Raw genomic sequence first — 17,771 nt, forward strand, 5'->3', positions numbered from 1 at the left:
GTATTGCCTGTGCTGTATTGGCTAGCTGATGAGAGCTAAATAGCTTGAAATAGATCTATACTAGTCTCCCTTTATTTATTTATCAGCACAAATATAACAAATGTAACAAAAGGCAACAGTAAAAAATATTGGGTTTCTGTCTGGATGGTCTCTTGTGACGAGCCGAAGGACAGAGAATGGAAGTAGTGATCTTCCTCCCATATTTGGGCATACCGGGGGTTGTAAAATCTATCTATCTATATCTATATCTATATCTATATCTAGTTATTCGGGTTTTCTCCCGTGTAAAATTGGAGATGTCTTGGCGATGTTTCGACGAAGTCTCATTCGTCATCTTCAGGCTCGGTGCTTCCAGGAGTGCTTGGAGTGCTCGGTGCTTCAGGCAAACAAGACATCTCCAATTTTACGCGGGAGAAAACCCGAATAACTAGAGACCTACATACTAACACCCGCGAAAACCTCAGAAAACACACACACACACACACACACACACATTCATTCTGAGGTTTTCGCGGGTGTTAGTATGTAGGTCTTTGTTTATTCGGGTTTTCTCCCGTGTAAAATTGGAAGTGTCTTGGCAATGTTTCGACGGAGTCTCATTCGTCATCTTCAGGCTTGTTTGCTCAGCTTTGTGCTTCCAGCTTGCTCCTGGAAGCACGAAGTACTTTGTGGATTGCTCAAGAACTGAGTTATAACAAAACTGATTTCCTTTGTCCAGACTGAGCTAATGTGGAGAAATAAAAATGTTTCATTGATTGCTGATTGAGATCTCAAAGCATGTCCAGACATCTGTTAAAATGGATAAATCAGAGTTAGTCTGTGAGAATCAATTGCTGGGATATAGTAAACTGACTAAAAACTAGCTAAGGCCAACTGAATGTGTTTTATTTCTAACTAGTGCTCTTGGTTCACTCTTGGTGTTCTTTCATTTGCGGGGGCCTTGTCTGAGATTAAAGTATTTTACTAAAAGTCACAAGTGGTTTCAAAGTGATTGCACAAATAAATATAATATGCTGACATGAAAGGATGGTTAAACGTATCTTACATATTTGATGAAATATCAATTATTCGGATTAATCTCCCCTAACTATCAACATTTGGCTTCCGCAGCTAAAAGCTAACTTGACTTAAAACATAATGCCACTTGACTTCAAAAAAATCCACTTAATGCTCAATCTAGATCTAGAAATAGATTTATTTTAACAAGAATTGAACAGTAAACATATATACAATATAATTACAGACAACCCTGTTTTTAGTATGCACGGAAATAGCCAGTTTTGCTCCAGTGTGAGGAAAAAAAAAAAAGGTAAATTCGGAGATGTTAAATGCTTAGCAAGGCTTACACGCTAGCACCTCCTTTGGAGGTAGAAAAGACACCAATATCATAAAACTCAGCCTGCCCCAGGCAGTGAGGAATTTTTGTGCCAATTTTTCAAATTTACACTTTCATCATGGTTGACAAAAAGGGAAAAAAAGCTTTGCGTGACTTCGTTCCTTTAAAGAATTAGTTACAACTGCATAATAAGTTCGAATGCTATCCTCTATGCCATGGGAGAGATGCCATTTTGCTGCCTATGTGAGCAATTACTTTGAAGATACGGCAAGGTACAAATTTAATAGTAATATCTGCTTTCTAAAAATTGATATTTACCAAAATAATTTTAGTGTGTGATTGGCCAGCCATCTGTAAATAGAGTTATCCAAAATGTCCCAATTTAAAAAGAAAACGCATTTGGTATCAAAATCATGAAGGCATTGGCTGCAATTCTCCGACTTCCTACTAGTCAGAGTAAGGCTGGTAAGGCCCACTTGGAAGAGGCAGACTGAAACCGGTGGAATTGGCTTCCAAGTGGATGTGCTCAGGTATAAAGGTGACAGCCCGTGTTACCCCTGCTCTAGGGATGCTTCTGGAAACCATTTATCACCCTAATAGTGTTTTGATGTCCCTGTCATGGTGACCAATTACCTGGAACAGGGAAATGTTTAAAAAAAGAAAGGAAGGAAGAAAGAGGAGTGTCACCATGGGAGCATCTGAAAAGTTGAAAAAATAGGCTGTTCATGGCCAGTTGCCCCCCCACCCCGAACCCGCTCCATTCGGTTTCTAGTGACTTAACAGATCACATCCCCCTTATGGATCAAATTGATGTCTGCTATGGGGGGAAAAAAGAGCTCGAGGTTTCCCTTTCACCCTATAGTATCTGGCATTCGGTACTTCACTTGGGGGGGAAAATGGTAATAATGGCCGTGAAGAAGTTCAGCAAAGAAACAGTGACCGTTGTTTCCTCCCCAGCTGCCGCAAAGAAAATCAACCATAATCTCCCTCGCACAGGATTAATCATATATATATATATATATATATATATATATATATATATATATATATATATATATATATATATATATATATATATATATATATATATATATATATATATATATATATATATATTTGTTGTTACGATTGCAACCCTGTTGTCCCAGCTGTCAGCCATCCGATCTGCTCCATTTACAATTTTATAAAGAATTTTTTTCACATCACAACGCTTCTCTGAATGTACAATATTTTAATATACATATAAAAATATAGCCCTGCTGTGTATATACTTACAACTCTACAGAGGAACCATTTTCCCCAGACCGCCTTGCTAAAAGAAGGATTTAATAAACTGCATTCTCAATTATTATTGTGAAACCCTTGCGAGAAGCTGCAAAAACCATTTCTTCTTCTTTCAAATGCAGCCGCTGAAGCCCCTTGAGCAGAGAGGACTTTTCTTAAGACTCTTTAACGTACATTTGGCAAAGGAAAGGGGCGGAGGAGAATTTGAAAAAATAGGACTTATCTTTGTTTTTTTTAAGATTCATTTGACAAAAATATAGACAGTGACCTATATGTTCTGGCTAGTGGATTAGCACTCAGTGACAATCACAACACCCACCCACCCCCCGGCCGCCCCAAAGGCCTTGCCTCAAATCACTGGCTCAAAATTGGAAACCCAACGGAGAACTCTTCGGTCTAATCTCTGAACAGAGAAATACAAGTTGAATAAAAAGCTCCTGGACGTCTCTTGTTTTACAGATAGGTAGCTGCGATTTTTGTTCATACAGTAGGAAAAAAAACCAAAACAGCCGTAGGGCAGAAGCAGGGCCCTCCCGTGACCAGACCTTTGACATTGGGGTACAGTTTCAGAAAACCTTTTCATTCAAAGGACGTGGAATGCTAGGAGACGGACAGGCACACCTCTATGCTTTGTTAGCTTTGCTCTCTGGGGCTGTAATAAACATTGGCTTTGATGGAAGACTGACCTCAGTCGGTGTGTTCGGCGAGGGATCTTGATCACTGTTTGAAAAGTGTACGTTGGTTTAAAAACAAAAAGGTAGCCATCAAAGTGATAAGGACACTTTGCCCTTCATTTCATGTAGTTCCCCCCAATGCGTAATATGTAGCAGCAAAGCCAAATCGGCACAGTAACTTCAACAACTGAATTTGCTCTCAGCATAGTAGAACGCACACGGTTCATTTCATTCCCCTCTTTGAAACAACAACGCTATTGCAGCTGGGTGGACCAAAAGCCCGTGTCTGTAGCCAACACCACGGTGACACCTAGTGGCGCACGTGTGTTAAATCTTGTTCTTGTCCACCGTATGCTGTCTCTGCTCATTGTTCATCAAAAAGTGAGGATGATTTTCTACATTCAGTGTAGAGATTAGTCATAACTTTAGACAAGATGTCCTTTTGTTGTATCTCCTGTTTTCTCTCTGCAGGATCGTTCGCTCGGCTTGCTTTCAGCAGGCAGAAGCCAAGTTTCCGATGGAGTCAACTGCTCTGAATGTACTTTTTAATGACTACGCAGCCGTGCCGGAACACCGGACATGGCATATTGGGAAGCAGCGTCCACGTGTTGGTGTTGGGGTCGTAAGCTTCCATATTTCCTAGAGCGGGGCCTTCGCTGCTGACAATTCCACCAGTGGCGTAAATTTTTCCATCAAGAACCACAGCGCTGTGGACAGAGAGGGTGGGGGGAGAGAGAGAAAGGAGAGGAATGCCGTTAGTAACAGTCCACTAAGCACTTGCTCTATTTAGTAATTGATCCTGCTGTTTGAAAGAACAGCTTCTGCATTAGCGTCGTAACTGCCACAAACCAATGACTATAATAACCAGCACATCCAGCCTTTGCCCATCTTAATTAATTTTCAGTTTTCTCCCGTGGGTGGAAAGGCAATCACAAATGTCAATGGACAGGAATTGGTCCTGATGACCCCGCAGCAAGGAGGGCACCATAGCCAATCTCTCCCTTGCTAGGATCATTTAGATCTCCATATACACGAATGGAAAGAGAAAATTCACGATAGCTTTCTACAGTCTATGTAAAGACAACCATAAAGACAGAATGGAGGAATGAAAGATAGCTTGTGTTTTGGTCCGCTTCCCTCTAGATCCAGAGGCTGCATAGAAAGCAGTGAGAATCTAATGGGGGGGGGGGTTTGCTTCTTGTGACAGGAGGTCCCCAAGCTGCTCAGAGGGGCCAATCAAATGAGCAGCAGCATTTCGGTCCCAAATTGGAGGAGGGATTGGAGTGGGGTCAAAAGGAAGAAGTGAAGAGATCTGCTCCATGCAATTGACCCGACATGGTTCCTTCCCCTTGACAATTATCATTAAGAGGGAACAAGCACATTCCCAACCAGAGGGGGAAAATATTATTTTATTTTATTTTTATCCCACCTCTATTAGTAACTGAAAGCAGCGAACTGTTCTGTGTTGTGTGGCTTCTAGAAGAGAAAGCATGAGACCTCCCCTCTTCCATCCTATGGGTTTAGGTGTTGCAACAGGGTTGGGGGTGTTTTTTTGCATTTTGCATGCCCGAAAGCAGCCTTCAAAACCAGAAGGCAGAACTGAAAACGTCTTGGTTTAGGAAAGTTATTATTTAATAGTACGTTCTTGAGGACAGAGCTTGGTACTTATGCCACTGGCAATGTAAATAGAAAACGCCATTTTGTTCCTTCTCCCCAAAGGGTATGTTGCGCGAGCATGAAAAAAGGTGGTTCTTTGCATTGGATTCTCTTTTTTTTAATTCACCATTTTAACATCCTTTACAACAGGGGTGTCAAACTCAAGGCCCAGAGGCGGTATCCGGCCTGTGGGGTACTTAGATCTGGCCTGCGAGGCCGTTCTGGAAACAGCGAAGGACTGGCCCACGGTGCTTCTGCCAGTGAAAATGGAGCTCGGGAGCAGGGGTGGGTTTCTCGCCCCGTTCCAACCGGTTCGGTTGGAACGGGGCCAGCGGTGTCCTCGTGCACGCGCGCGGTGCACGCATGCATACTAGTGTTTGCGCGACGCTCCAGCTGCTCCTGGATGATCGCGCAGGCGCTGTATGCATCCTGCGCATGCGTGGAAGCGCAGAACTCGTCAAAACCAGGTAAGGACCGCGGGCGGGCAGGTGCGCCCTTCGCCGTTCCCGGAAGTTACTTACTTCCGGGTTCGGCGACCAACCGGTTCGCAGGGACAGCCGTGAACCGGTTGAAACCCACCCCTGCTCGGGAGCCACCACAGGTGCCCCGACAGGAATTACTTGGAGCTGGCCACGCCCCCCCCCCCCATGATCAAACACATCCCTGATGCAGCCCACAACAAAATTGAGTTTGACACCCCTGCTTTACAACAATGCTGAATAATCATTCTGAATGTATGATGAGAATGGTATCAAAGGAATTTCTCAGTTAAAAGCATTTAACTGAAAACCACTAAAACTACGTATTGTGTTACCATGCCCTTTTTATTGGAGAAACGTTTGGCATATTGGGTGCTTTCATACTTCAAAACCACACTTCTTTTTACACTCAAGCGGTATGAAAGCTTTCTCTGTGCCGGTGCTGTTGGAATCTCAGCTCAACCTATGGACCTGGTTCCCCAATGAGGAAATTTCAGCATCTGGCCTGAACAATGGATAACTCAAATGGCAGTGGCAGAGGAAGCAAAATATGAGAATTTCATTAGGCAGGTAATAAATTACTAGATGACAGCTGTGCTTGGGCACTCAGTTTTTAGGGCGTTCTCTCCAGCTCTTCCATCATTGATCCCTGAAAGCGATTGTTTTCGGGCCAGACGTGATTAAGTGAGCATTTCTGACGGCAGAAGAATTCCTCATTAACATCTGGAGGTATTTTGCCTGATGCTGAATCATCAATATCAATTTCTTCCAGAGTTGTTGCTGAGAGTTTTTTTGTGATCCAAACCTGTTTACCCTCCATTCTTTTTATCCGGGGACTGTCAAGGAGAGGCATTTCACAATCTCGGTTTGACCGGCTTGTGAACATTAATCCCTGTCCAGAAATAACAGGGGAATGAAGAAATAACCTCTCTAGTAGCCCTTGAGGTTATAAAAGAACATTTAAATGACTGAATTAGCATGTTCACATGCGTCACAGTCTTTCTAATTCTTGCTGCCAATTTTAGTAACTGAAAAACGGGAACAGAGCCACACTTAATTTAGCTGGAACTGCTCCAAACAGACTTTTTTTTTTAAAAAAAATTCCCTTTTATGGTGTTTAGGAAATATTTTTTCTTTTTTCTTTAAAAAAAAAAAGCGCCAATCAAAAAAATATCATCCCAGTGAAATTTGGTTATATAGGAAGAAGCTATTCCAGCTTCAAATTCTTGAATTGTCTCCCCCTTTTCATTTTGGGAACAGAAACACCACTATTTTTTTTAAAACTGAAGATTAATATTCGGCAAACATCCCAAATGAAGATCCCAAAATAGCATTGCTATGAAAATACCAGTGTATCAAGCCTAGCCATCTTTAACACTTGAACACTACTTGAAAAAAACAAACACCAGAAGCTATTACTCAGCCTATGTCAGTGATGGGGATCCTTTTCGGCACCAAGTGCGCAAACTGGGAATATGCATTTGCGCATGTGCGCCAGAAATCCGAAGACCAGCTGGCCGGTGCATGCATGCCAGCTGGTTTTCAGGTTTCTGGCGCTATGGCCCATGCAAAGACCAGCTGGCTAGAAGATCAGCTGGTGACGGTGCGCGTGCCCACAGAGAGGGCTCTGTGTGCCACCTCTGCCATGCATGTTATAGGTTCGCCATCATGGGCCTATGTCATCCAATCACATTTAGTGGTAGTGAACCAATGGTGGGTTTCAAAAATTTTCTAGAACCTCTTCTGTAGGTGTGGCCTGCTTTGCGGGAGTGGCTTGCCGGCCATGTGACCAAGTGGGAGTGGCTTGCCAGCCATGTGACCGAGTGGGAATGGCTTGGCAGTCATGTGACTGGGTGGGCTTGGCCAACTTGTAAAATGTGGTGAAACTCACTTAACAACGCTCTTGCTTAGCAACCAAAATGTTGCCTCAGGAACTCTGGCATTGAAACACGCAAGTCTTAAAGCTGTCAAGTTACAAGACCCTTGCACCCCTAACCCTTTAGAAAAAAAAAACCCCAGGGGTGTTCCAACCTGACACCTTTAAGACTTGTGGACTTCAACTCCCAGAATTCCTCCTCTCTCTCTTCATCTTGATGATGTGCAGATGGGCAGGGGGAGGGAGCTGGACCCGGTTCTAAACGGCACTGTAGATTTGTGGAACCTCTTCTATAGAAAGGTGGGAACTGGCAGGAACCCACCCCTGTAGTGAACAGATGTGCTAAGGGGGAGGTTCTGTGGTAATACACTTGCCAATAAGGGGAGAAAGCAACAATAACTCGTTAAGCGACTGGCAAGTTTAGGCTGAGCCAGGTCTTCTCGTCCACAGTGGCACAGCCCATTTCCTTCCTACAGGCCAGGTATGGGTGCCAGGGTACATGAACCTCTGACTCCTGTGCGACTAAGGCATCTGAAAGGGGAACAAGGTTAGAGCAGGTGGGGATAAGAAAAAGGTGCAGGACAGCATCAGGAACAGAGGGAGGGTCAGGCTTGCTTCCTACTTTCACTTTGGAAAAAGATTTAAGAAGTTTTGTTTTCCAAAATGCTTTGATGCTTATTAGGATTTGCACTGTAATCTCATGCATCATATCTCAAAATAATGGAATCCATTCCATTTCAGTCAGTTTCTGACAATGCACCTTATGAAAATTGTCAGAGTAGGAAGACAGAATCGTGCCTCAGCATTTCTCTTTAAGAAACCAAGAAAGGGTAAATGCTTTGGTGCATATGCAGTTCTACAGTCATAAGGTACCCGCCTCTATCCTGTTTTATACTTTCAGCAAAATATTTAGCCTAACAAATGGGAAAATTCTATCCAGCAAACCAATAATGCTTGTTTACTTTGGACACAATTCAGTATCCGCCTTGATCACTCTGTTCCAGTGGGACACAAAATCAATGTCTAACTTTCATCCTTCTGATGGACAGGCAAGGGAAGACCTGGGATTCAGCAAAATCAGGGGATCCAAGCCAATGATCCACTCGGGCAAGCAAGTGTTCCATCTCTCAGCTACAGCTTCTCTGGTTCCTGGCGTTTCTCATGAGCTTTGGTGCTGCTTTCCCTTCTTCCAGATGCTCCAATCTGTTCAGTAACTGAAGCTCTTTTTTCTCTCACTCTACTGTGATCCTACTAAATCCGTATGCCTCTAGGCAGGTTCCTCTGCTCCTTCCTTATCCTCCTATACTCCATTCATCACCTGACCAAGCCACCTACCAAATCCAGTCCCTCACAAGGAAGACTAAGCACAATAAGGAGACTCTACTGACAGGACTGCCATCCTTCTTGGCATCTTGCAAGGTTCTGAGGAGGCACCACCAAGGTCATTTGGAGAAGTGACTTGGCCTCTGTTGAAGTAGTACAAATTCAGAAGACCTGGCTCATAGAATTGCCAAGAATTGGACACAAATGAATGGTAACATCGTCGTCAATCTGACTATTTGCGGGCTATGGCCTGGCCACACAACAGTTTTTGCTGGCTTTTTTAATTGTTACGGCAATGCCTTCACTTCACCAAAATCAAAAGTTTAGTTTAGTTTTATTGGTTTTGTATGCCGCCCACTCCCGAAGGACTCCGGGCGGCTTACAATAAAAGGGAAGGGGGATAAATAAGACAATACAAAATTTAAAATATAACAACATTCACAATTAAAGTGGGGCTGGATAATTCAAGAGCCCCAGGCCTGCCGGAACAGCCAGAACTTAGTAGCTTTACGGAAGGCCGGGAGGGTAGTAAGGGTCCGGATCTCAACGGGGAGGTCGTTCCAGAGGGCCGGAGCTGCAACAGAGAAGGCTCTCCCCCGGGGGGTCGCCAGCCGGCAATGGCTGGCAGATGGAATTCGGAGAAGGCCAAGTCTGTGCGATCGAATCGGTCTTTAGGAGGTAAGACAGAATCTTATAACGTGTAACAATGGCAAGTCAGCACATAACAATTGTTATCTCAACTTCCTGCCTGGTAGGATGGAGTCTAAGGACTTCAGTGAGGAAAATGAAATATTCTAGGGAAATATTAAAAAAGGCAGAATATTATATTTTCCCTAAAGGAGAAACACATTTCTAATGACAAACTCAGAGCCTCAGCTCCCTGCCCCCCACCCCCCAGCGGATATTTTGGTGCCAACTTATCTGTAAGACAAAGGCTGGGCCAGTTTATTTACCACACAAAAGACATGGCCCTATTGAAACGATGGGATTAGGTTTCTACCCATCTAGCAACAGAACTCACCACATGGCACCTGGGGAGATTACATCACCCAGCAAGATTCAACCAAGCTTGGGACTCAAGACACTACAAAGTTACCCCTGCATGGCTCCATAGGAGTCTGACAACCAATCAGAATATATTTCTTTCACAGGAACAGGAAGCTCCAAGAGAGGGTATAAATCTGTCTCTCCCATGTGCTTTTTTTTTGTGTCCAGGACTGTCCACCATTAACCCATCTTTCCAAGCAGCCTCCATGTTTCCAGTGTCTTTCTTCCCACTTGGAACTCAACCCAGATGGACATTTCTTCCAACCATAGAGTGTGCCCATACCAGTGTTTCTCAACCTTGATAACTTTAAATTTATGTAGACTTCAATTCCCAGATTCCCAAATGTTGGGAGTTGAAGTCTACCCATCTTAAGAGTTGGTAAAGTTGAGAAACATTGGTCCCTACCATCAGACATACCATGTCTGGGCATCAAAACCATGGATGACTAGTAGATACAGAAGGTCATAACTCTCAGCAACCATCTAGCGATTGTCCAGGTGTTTGTAGCTCTGATCTTGTTTGCCTAATATTATTCCACCCTCTTGGCCAAGCATAGTCCCACTGTTGGGTAGCCGTGGCCAAATGCTTATATTATGGCACAGAATCTCATGATCCATCCTGTTAAACTGATCATTAAAAACAATGGAAACCCTAATTAAATTGAAATTCAAGTGGATGAAACTCTAATACTAAATTCATATTATGGCGCTTTTACATTCCCGTTCCACCTCCGTTTGGATATGTCATTGTGTAATTTTGAGTGGTATTAACTGTTGAGTGATTTGAGCGTTTTGGAAAAGAGGAATTAAAATAGTAGAAAATAGGCCATATGCTGAAAATCAATCTTAAGTTGCTTTGGTTTTATATTGATCAGGAATACCAAGCCTCTCCTTTCTCTGATTACCTATTTAGGGCCAAAGAGAGACAAAGGAACATAGGTCTCATCTATGGACATCATTGTTATTTATAAAAAGGGTACTTCTAGTGCATGGAGCCACGGTAGATATGAGCCACAGTGGCGCAGTGGTTAGAGTGAAGTACTGCAGGCTACTTCTGATGACTGCCAGCTGCCTGCAATTTGGCAGTTCGTATCCCACCAGGCTCAAAGTTGACTCAGCCTTCCTTCCTTCCGAGGTGGGTAGAATGAGGACCCAGATTGTTGGGGGCAATAGGCTGACTCTGTAAATCGCTTAGAGAGGGCTGTAAAGCATTGTAAAGCAGTATATAAGTCTAAGTGCTATACGTATGGAAAAGATGGGCAAATCCTTACTCAGAAGCACAAAGCAAGGAGGAGTATACATTTCCTGCTTGCTGGGAGGCACAGAAAAAAGCAGAATCAATTGAAATGAGTTATTTGATCACGCACTATTAAAGGAGGAAGACAAGCATGAAATAAATGAAATCCAACTTAAAAAGTATGAATATTAGATTATGCAGTGTACTTTTCTTCTCACGATACACACATACTTAAAATCACAACGTGTTTTTCTTTCTGTTCACAGGTAGTCCTCTACTTACAACCAATCATTTACTTACTGTTCAAAGTTACAAAGGGGCTGAAAAAGGTCACTTACAAATGGTTCTCACTACTTACAACTATTGCAACAGCCCACACAACAGGCATGTATTCATGATGGTTGCGGTCTCCTGTCCCTGCACATCAGTGGCGGATTAAGGCTTACTGGCACCCTAAGCACTGACAAATCTTGGCGCCCCCTCCTTTGTACATACTGTACAAATCTTCACTGGTTTTTTTCTTTCTTTCTCAACTTGGTGGTGCCCCCTTTGGGCCTGGTGCTCAAAGCAGGTGCTTAGTCTGCTTAATGCAGACTATACACCACTGCTGCATGTGAACATTTACAACTTTCCCAGCCAGCTTCCAACAAGCAAAGTTAAGGGAGGGGTTGTGGCCCAGCAGGAGCCTCTTGTGGCCCAGCAGGAGCCGTTGGAGCTGCCACCAGACTCTGACAGCGAGGGGCCCAATGAGTCGGCTCTGGAGGATGTGGAGGACCCTGGACAGGGTTCCGACTCCGAGCAGGGTGCAGAGAGGCTGGTTGGCCACCAGGAGGCGCCTAAGCCTTGGATCAGTGGTGAGGAGACAAGGGAGAGTGAGCCGGAAGCCAGTAGTGAGTTGTTCCTGGATGCCCGGCACTGAAGAGCTAATAGGCGTAAGGAACAGGAGGTAACTGCACTCAGCTGGTGGTCACTAGGCTCCTCTCCAAACTATAAAAAGACTACTTGTACACATGCCCCTCTTGCAGAAGTCAACACAGGAATAAATGTCGGAGAACATTGTTATGAGCTTGGCAGGCTGGATTGCTGCCAAGCCTTATCTGTCTTTATTGCTGCCCAAGCTTGTCTGTGCCGGTTTGCTGCCTAGGACCTGTCTGTCTGGTAATTAAATGCCGTAATTTATCTTTGGCTCGGAGTGTGCTTTGGTGTTGGACGAGGGGGGTCAGTACAGGGAGCCAGATTTGCTTAACAACCAAGTGATTCACTTAATGACCACAGCAAAAAAAGGTGATAAAATTGGACATGATTAACTTCATAATCACCTCATTTAGGAACAGGCGTTCTGGTTCCATTCGAGGTTGTAAATTGAGGACTACCTGTTTTTCCTCTCCGTCCTTCTAAGGATGAAGATTACAGTTGTATAAAGACGGCTTTCAGGTTTGTAAGCTTTTGAGCAAGAAGCAGTCAAGAAATACCAGTGCTTCCTTTGTGCCATTCATCTAAAGAATCTTTTTCATCCCTAACGAGCCATTTCTTTTAATCTGTGAAAGCACCTCAAACTTCTCCTCACCTAGTAATAATGGATCGGTCACCACGCTTTGCTGCTTAAGAACAAAAGATGATTTTAAAAAAGGAAGCAAACCCCCAACCTTACTCTTGGTGTCGCTCAGTACAACCTGAATCTTGGCTCTGCTAAAGGTTTTCATGAGGACAACAAACCTTATTTGCCTAAAAGTCACAGGAAAAAGACCGATGATATTTCTACAGGCTGGTTCACTGAACATTCTGGGGAAAGTGAAGTTAAATGGGCCATAAAAATATTGCTTAAAAGAAAGCGGCGGGAGTGAATGAAATACAGCAGAATTATTTGAAATTGTACAAGATGAGGCAGTTAAGGTAACACATGTGGTTTGTCAGCAGGTACCAAAAACACAGCCGTGGCCATGGGCCTGGAACAGATCAATTTCATCCCACTATCCAAAAAGGAGGCACTAAAAATCTGAACGATACCACTTATTTCATGTGATAAGTAAGATAACGATCAAGATTTTGCACTCCGGACGTCTACAATACACAGTGCCAGTTGGATTCCACAGAGATAGTCCTGCAAACCTGAGATAACTTTGCTAATGTCGGATGGATAACAGAAAAGACAAGGGAATCCCCCCCCCAAAAAAAAATTACAGCTTGTTACTAGGCAGACTCTTACAAGTTGTGGATAGACTTTCAAAACCTTCTTAATAGCAGTAGCAGTTAGACTTATATACCGCTTCATAGGGCTTTCAGACCTCTCTAAGCGGTTTACAGAGTCAGCATATCGCCCCCACAGTCTGGGTCCTCATTTCACCCACCTCGGAAGGATGGAAGGCTGAGTCAACCTTGAGCCGGTGAGATTTGAACCGCTGAACTGCAGATAACAGTCAGTTGAAGTGGCCTGCAGTACTGCACCCTAACCACTGCGCCACCTCGGCTCTTATCTGTCTACTGAGGACTTTGTATGATCACCAGGTTCAGACCTGGGAAAGGAATGTAAAAAAGCTCTAGGTGGCTTCAGGCTATCAGTGATGACACAGCATGAGCTCAAAGAAGCAATTATTGGCAGATGGTCCTAGAGATATGATGTCCAGTGTTTCACCAAAAGTGACGAAGGACTGTACAACAAGCCTTGTCCTGGATCTTTAGAGTCCAGATTTGGTAGCCTTATCAGAGTAGAATACCAAAAGGCAGAATAGGGGGAAAATATCATTATGCATGTACAACAAAGCTAATATGAAGCCTATTTCAGAAAAAATTTCAGGAGTATCCAAATCGAAAAAGAGAAAATTGTGTTAAGGAGAAAGAAAGAAGGAATAAAGGAAAGAAAGAAAGAAAGAAGAAAAAGAAAAGACATCCCCATTATACCTGCAAACCCCATTATAATCTTTAGCAATTTAACATGAGGCAGTTTTTTTAGCTTATCAATGCCTTTAACTTTGCCTCAGCCGTAAATCACTGCAGTGTGTGATTCACCTGTAGCATAAAGCTTCCCTCTGTTCAGTTCCACTGATTTTCAGTAATTCACTATTTTTTTTTTAAAAAACAAGACCCATAAATAGGTATTTTAGAAGCATCAACGTATTCAATTTTGAAATTAAAATTTATTTTAATTTATAAAGTATTTCTTAAAACAGGTAAAACCTGAATACTGCTATGTAGAATTTTTTACTTCATCACTAGGAAGGATTCGTCTCCTCCATCTTGGATGCAAAAAAAAAAAGAATTATTCTGAACAGCAGAATGGCTTAACTGTTCTACTTTTGTGGGTTTTCAAAGGGATGTAAATGTAAAATTATCTCCTATCTTGGATAAACTCTCAAGTCTTCAGATTATTAGAGAAGTCCTACTCTGTCAAGAGATCTTGGTGAAAAGCATGACTGCATTAAAGTCATTCACATCCAAGTAATTTTAATATCACTGAAGAACATCCCTCATTTAAAAAAAGGCTTCACATAATTAATGGAATGCATTACCAAGGGAAGTTATGTCAGTTGTACCACACTGTTTGCTTCTGGTTTACAATCTTGAGAGAAAAAATATAATTAACTACTGCACGGACACAGTGGGGTTCTCCTACATTCAATTTCACTCTTGTTAACTCAGAGGAACAATGAAAATCTGTAATTAGCACAGAAGCAGCAGGAAGACAGTGGCTTTGGCTGGGATTTGGACGGTAATATTTTCTGCATATAATGTTAGCTTCAGGACAGCATTCTCTTTACAACCAAGAGAGGGCACTCTTTAAATAAAAACAGGGGAAACAGCCCAAAAATAGGAAAATGTGTTTCTGTTGTAAGGGATATGGTGCTTTCCTTTCTTCCAATCCCAATATTGAGAATGGAAACAACTATATGTCATTTTAAAAGCCAAAATCTAAATATAATCTATATATTTACTGGACTTTATTTAAGAGCAATTAGAACCAGTGCAAGCTAAATTGGAACAGAGACAACAACAACAAAAAGACACAAATAACAGGGAAAGCAAAAATTGCAATAAAAAAAGGAGAAAAAAAAAGAAAAAGACATAAAGAAGGATATATAAATACACAAAAGTACCGTGTTTTCCCAAAAATAAGACAGGGTCTTATTTTCTTTTGACCCCCGAAATAAGCGCTTGGCCTTATTTTTGGGAAGGTCTTATTATTTTTGAGGTGCAGGAGGCCCTCTAACCTCGATCCGCAGATCAGCTGATCCAGAGTGGGCCCGACGTTCTGTCCCTGTTTCTGGCACATTCTTGCCAGCCCTAATGTCACTCGGCCTGCCACTCTTTTTGCAGCCGCTACTAAGAGAAGGGGCGCAGTAGCTAGGATTTGCATGAGCGGCCTCCGTGAGGTTGTTCCGTGTGGATGGCAGGTGCATGTGGGGCACGTGGGGCATGTTCCCCCCATCCCCCCAGGAAATGGTGGGGACCAGCTGCACATGCTGTTTAATATTTTAGGAGAGGGCTTATTTTAGCGCATGAGCTCAAAAGCTCAATTGGGCTTATTATCCAGAAAGGTCTTATTTTCAGGGAAACAGGATAGCTTCCAATATTCTTCACAGCAGTTACAGTTAACACACTTTAATATCTCTCTAAAGTAGTATTGTGACTCTCTTCTTTCTACAATCTATCCTGTGTAATCATCAAAGCCATCATTCTTTTTATTTTTATGCAAAAAATCCATAATCCAGGTTTTCAGTCACCAATAAATGTAGCTATTGACCAAGCTCAAATCAAAGAAATCAGTTTGTCTGTACATACAAGACTTAGGAAAGGGTACTATAAAATAAAAAGCCAAACCTTTTAATAATAAGAATAGGCTACTGCAGGGGTGTTAAACTTGTGTCGTCACATGACGTATCACAACTTTTTCCCCCTACGCTAAAATGGGGGTAGGCATGGCCAGTGTGTGACGCATCTGGCCCGCAGCCTGTGAGTTTGACACCCCTGGGGTACTGGGATCCTCTGTACTAATAAACTATTATGGAAAATGATTATGCAGATGGTCCTCATTTAACAACCCTAATTTGGACTATTACTAATGAAGGAGTCACCAAGTGGAGAATTGCATAAGCAAAAATGTCCTTTCTTTCTGAAAGGATACCAGACTATTCAGTTTCACATCTTCTGCTTTCGCTTGTCTCCTAACCTCTTTCTCACCCTCTGGAATGCTTGAATGCCCACTTACTGTCTTCTGCACATCAAGAGCAATGCGGCGGCACCAGCAGACGGATCGGGAACTCCAGGTGTGCTTAGAGTACTTTCTTGACATCTCTTCTCTAATCTTTCTGCTCTCTGGGGAGAGAGGTTGGTGGGAGAACAAAAGTGATATCTGTAGGTACTCTCTCCTTTCTTTGGTCCTTTCCCGCTGCCAGTGCTGTTGCATTGCTTTCGATGAGCCAACGGCTTAGTCTCTTAAAATGCCTGTCCAGTCCCTCCACTCTGCATTGAAGGTTTGCAATTTTTTTTTATAGCAAAGGATGTCTGATTATGTTGGACCTATTTTCAGGCCTCATTGCAATACAACATTTATGTATTTGTATCTTGCCTTTATTATTTTTATAAATAACTCAAACATACCTACAAATAACTGGCAAACATACCTAATGACCCTTCTCCCCCCCCCCCAACAACCACCCTGTGATGTGAGTTGGGCTGAGAGTGAGTGACTTATGCCACAGCTCCATTTTCTGTACTCCACCATTCCTTCATTGGGCATTTGGGGAGGAACTTCTTGGAACAGTTTGAAAGCTGAGCAAGCTATTACACAAAAATTGTGTTTTACACAAGTCATAATTAATTAACAAGACTATCTATTTGATGGTATTGCTACCAGTGTTATCACAATTTGCAAGCTATACAAATATTAATTAACTTGTTATTATATATGCAATCCAAACTGGGAACTGCAGATTTACTGCAAAACAAACTTTTCAAGCCACCTCACAGAGTTGCTGTTATGGAGAAAACAGGACGAGGAAGGAGCATGAGGTACTTTTGCTGCCTTGAGTTATTTACAAAAATAACAAAGATAGGGAATGAATGAATGAATGAATGAATGAATAAATTGGTGTTCCTTGTCATTCAAAATTGGCAAAGAGAGATCAGCCGGAGATAGCAGCACATTTGACCAGTTACGTATAGAGAATGCCAGATTGGAGATGGGAGGCTAAATATTGTTTTGGCATCTGGCTTCAGAGATGTTTATTTTCTCTCTCTAATAATTGAGTCAATACTTGGGATTCAGTACACGTTTAGCTTTCGTTTACAATTCCACACCAAGGTTCAAAAAATTAACGCCATTAGTTTTGGACTATGATCTGTTTTAATAACCAATTAGCAATGAAGTTTAAACTGGTATGCACACACACACAAACGTTTGTGTCTTAGGTACAAAGATATATTTCAATCAGATAGATAAAGTGTTTACAGGTGAAGGTGAAAGGTAAAGACAGTGGAAATAGTGAAAACTCTGCTTCGGCCATACTCCAACCTGTACACATTTCATACCATGAAGCTCTTGTAATAACATTGCACGTGGGGCTTTAAGTCATACATTTAAGCATGGACAAAGCCTGGGTACCATTTTGTTCTTTCTTTTTGACATTGAAGATGACACTGCAATACTGTCATGAGATGTCAATTAAATCTCAATCAGTCCCCTCCCCCCAATCAAATACTTTTAAAATGGCCATTTCTTTTCTGGTCACAAACATTCAAGCTACATCACGAATTCTAAAGTGCAGTTAGTATGGCTTTGCTTATCCAATTTTAATATTTGTTTCTATTTTTAATCATGCGACCAAAACACATTGATTAAAAACTGCGTTGTTGATTTTGTTAA

General features: G+C 42.4%; 1 protein-coding gene across 2 annotated transcripts in view; it reads right to left on the bottom strand.

The window, feature by feature from the left end:
* Positions 1–2,440: 2,440 nt before the first annotated feature.
* Positions 2,441–17,771, bottom strand: part of KLHL29 (kelch like family member 29) — a 445,288-nt gene continuing 429,957 nt past the window's right edge. For both annotated transcript variants that reach the window (XM_087716963.1, XM_087716962.1), the window contains one exon: positions 2,441–4,001. In XM_087716963.1, coding sequence (XP_087573089.1) covers positions 3,818–4,001 — 184 coding nt within the window. In that variant the 3' untranslated portion in view covers positions 2,441–3,817. The remainder of the gene's footprint in view (positions 4,002–17,771) is intronic.

Source organism: Thamnophis sirtalis, unplaced genomic scaffold (assembly GCF_051295495.1).
Source record: "Thamnophis sirtalis isolate CommonGarterSnake01/CBP01778 unplaced genomic scaffold, rThaSir2_p1.2 scaffold_5, whole genome shotgun sequence".
Classification (NCBI taxonomy): Eukaryota; Metazoa; Chordata; class Lepidosauria; order Squamata; family Natricidae; genus Thamnophis; species Thamnophis sirtalis.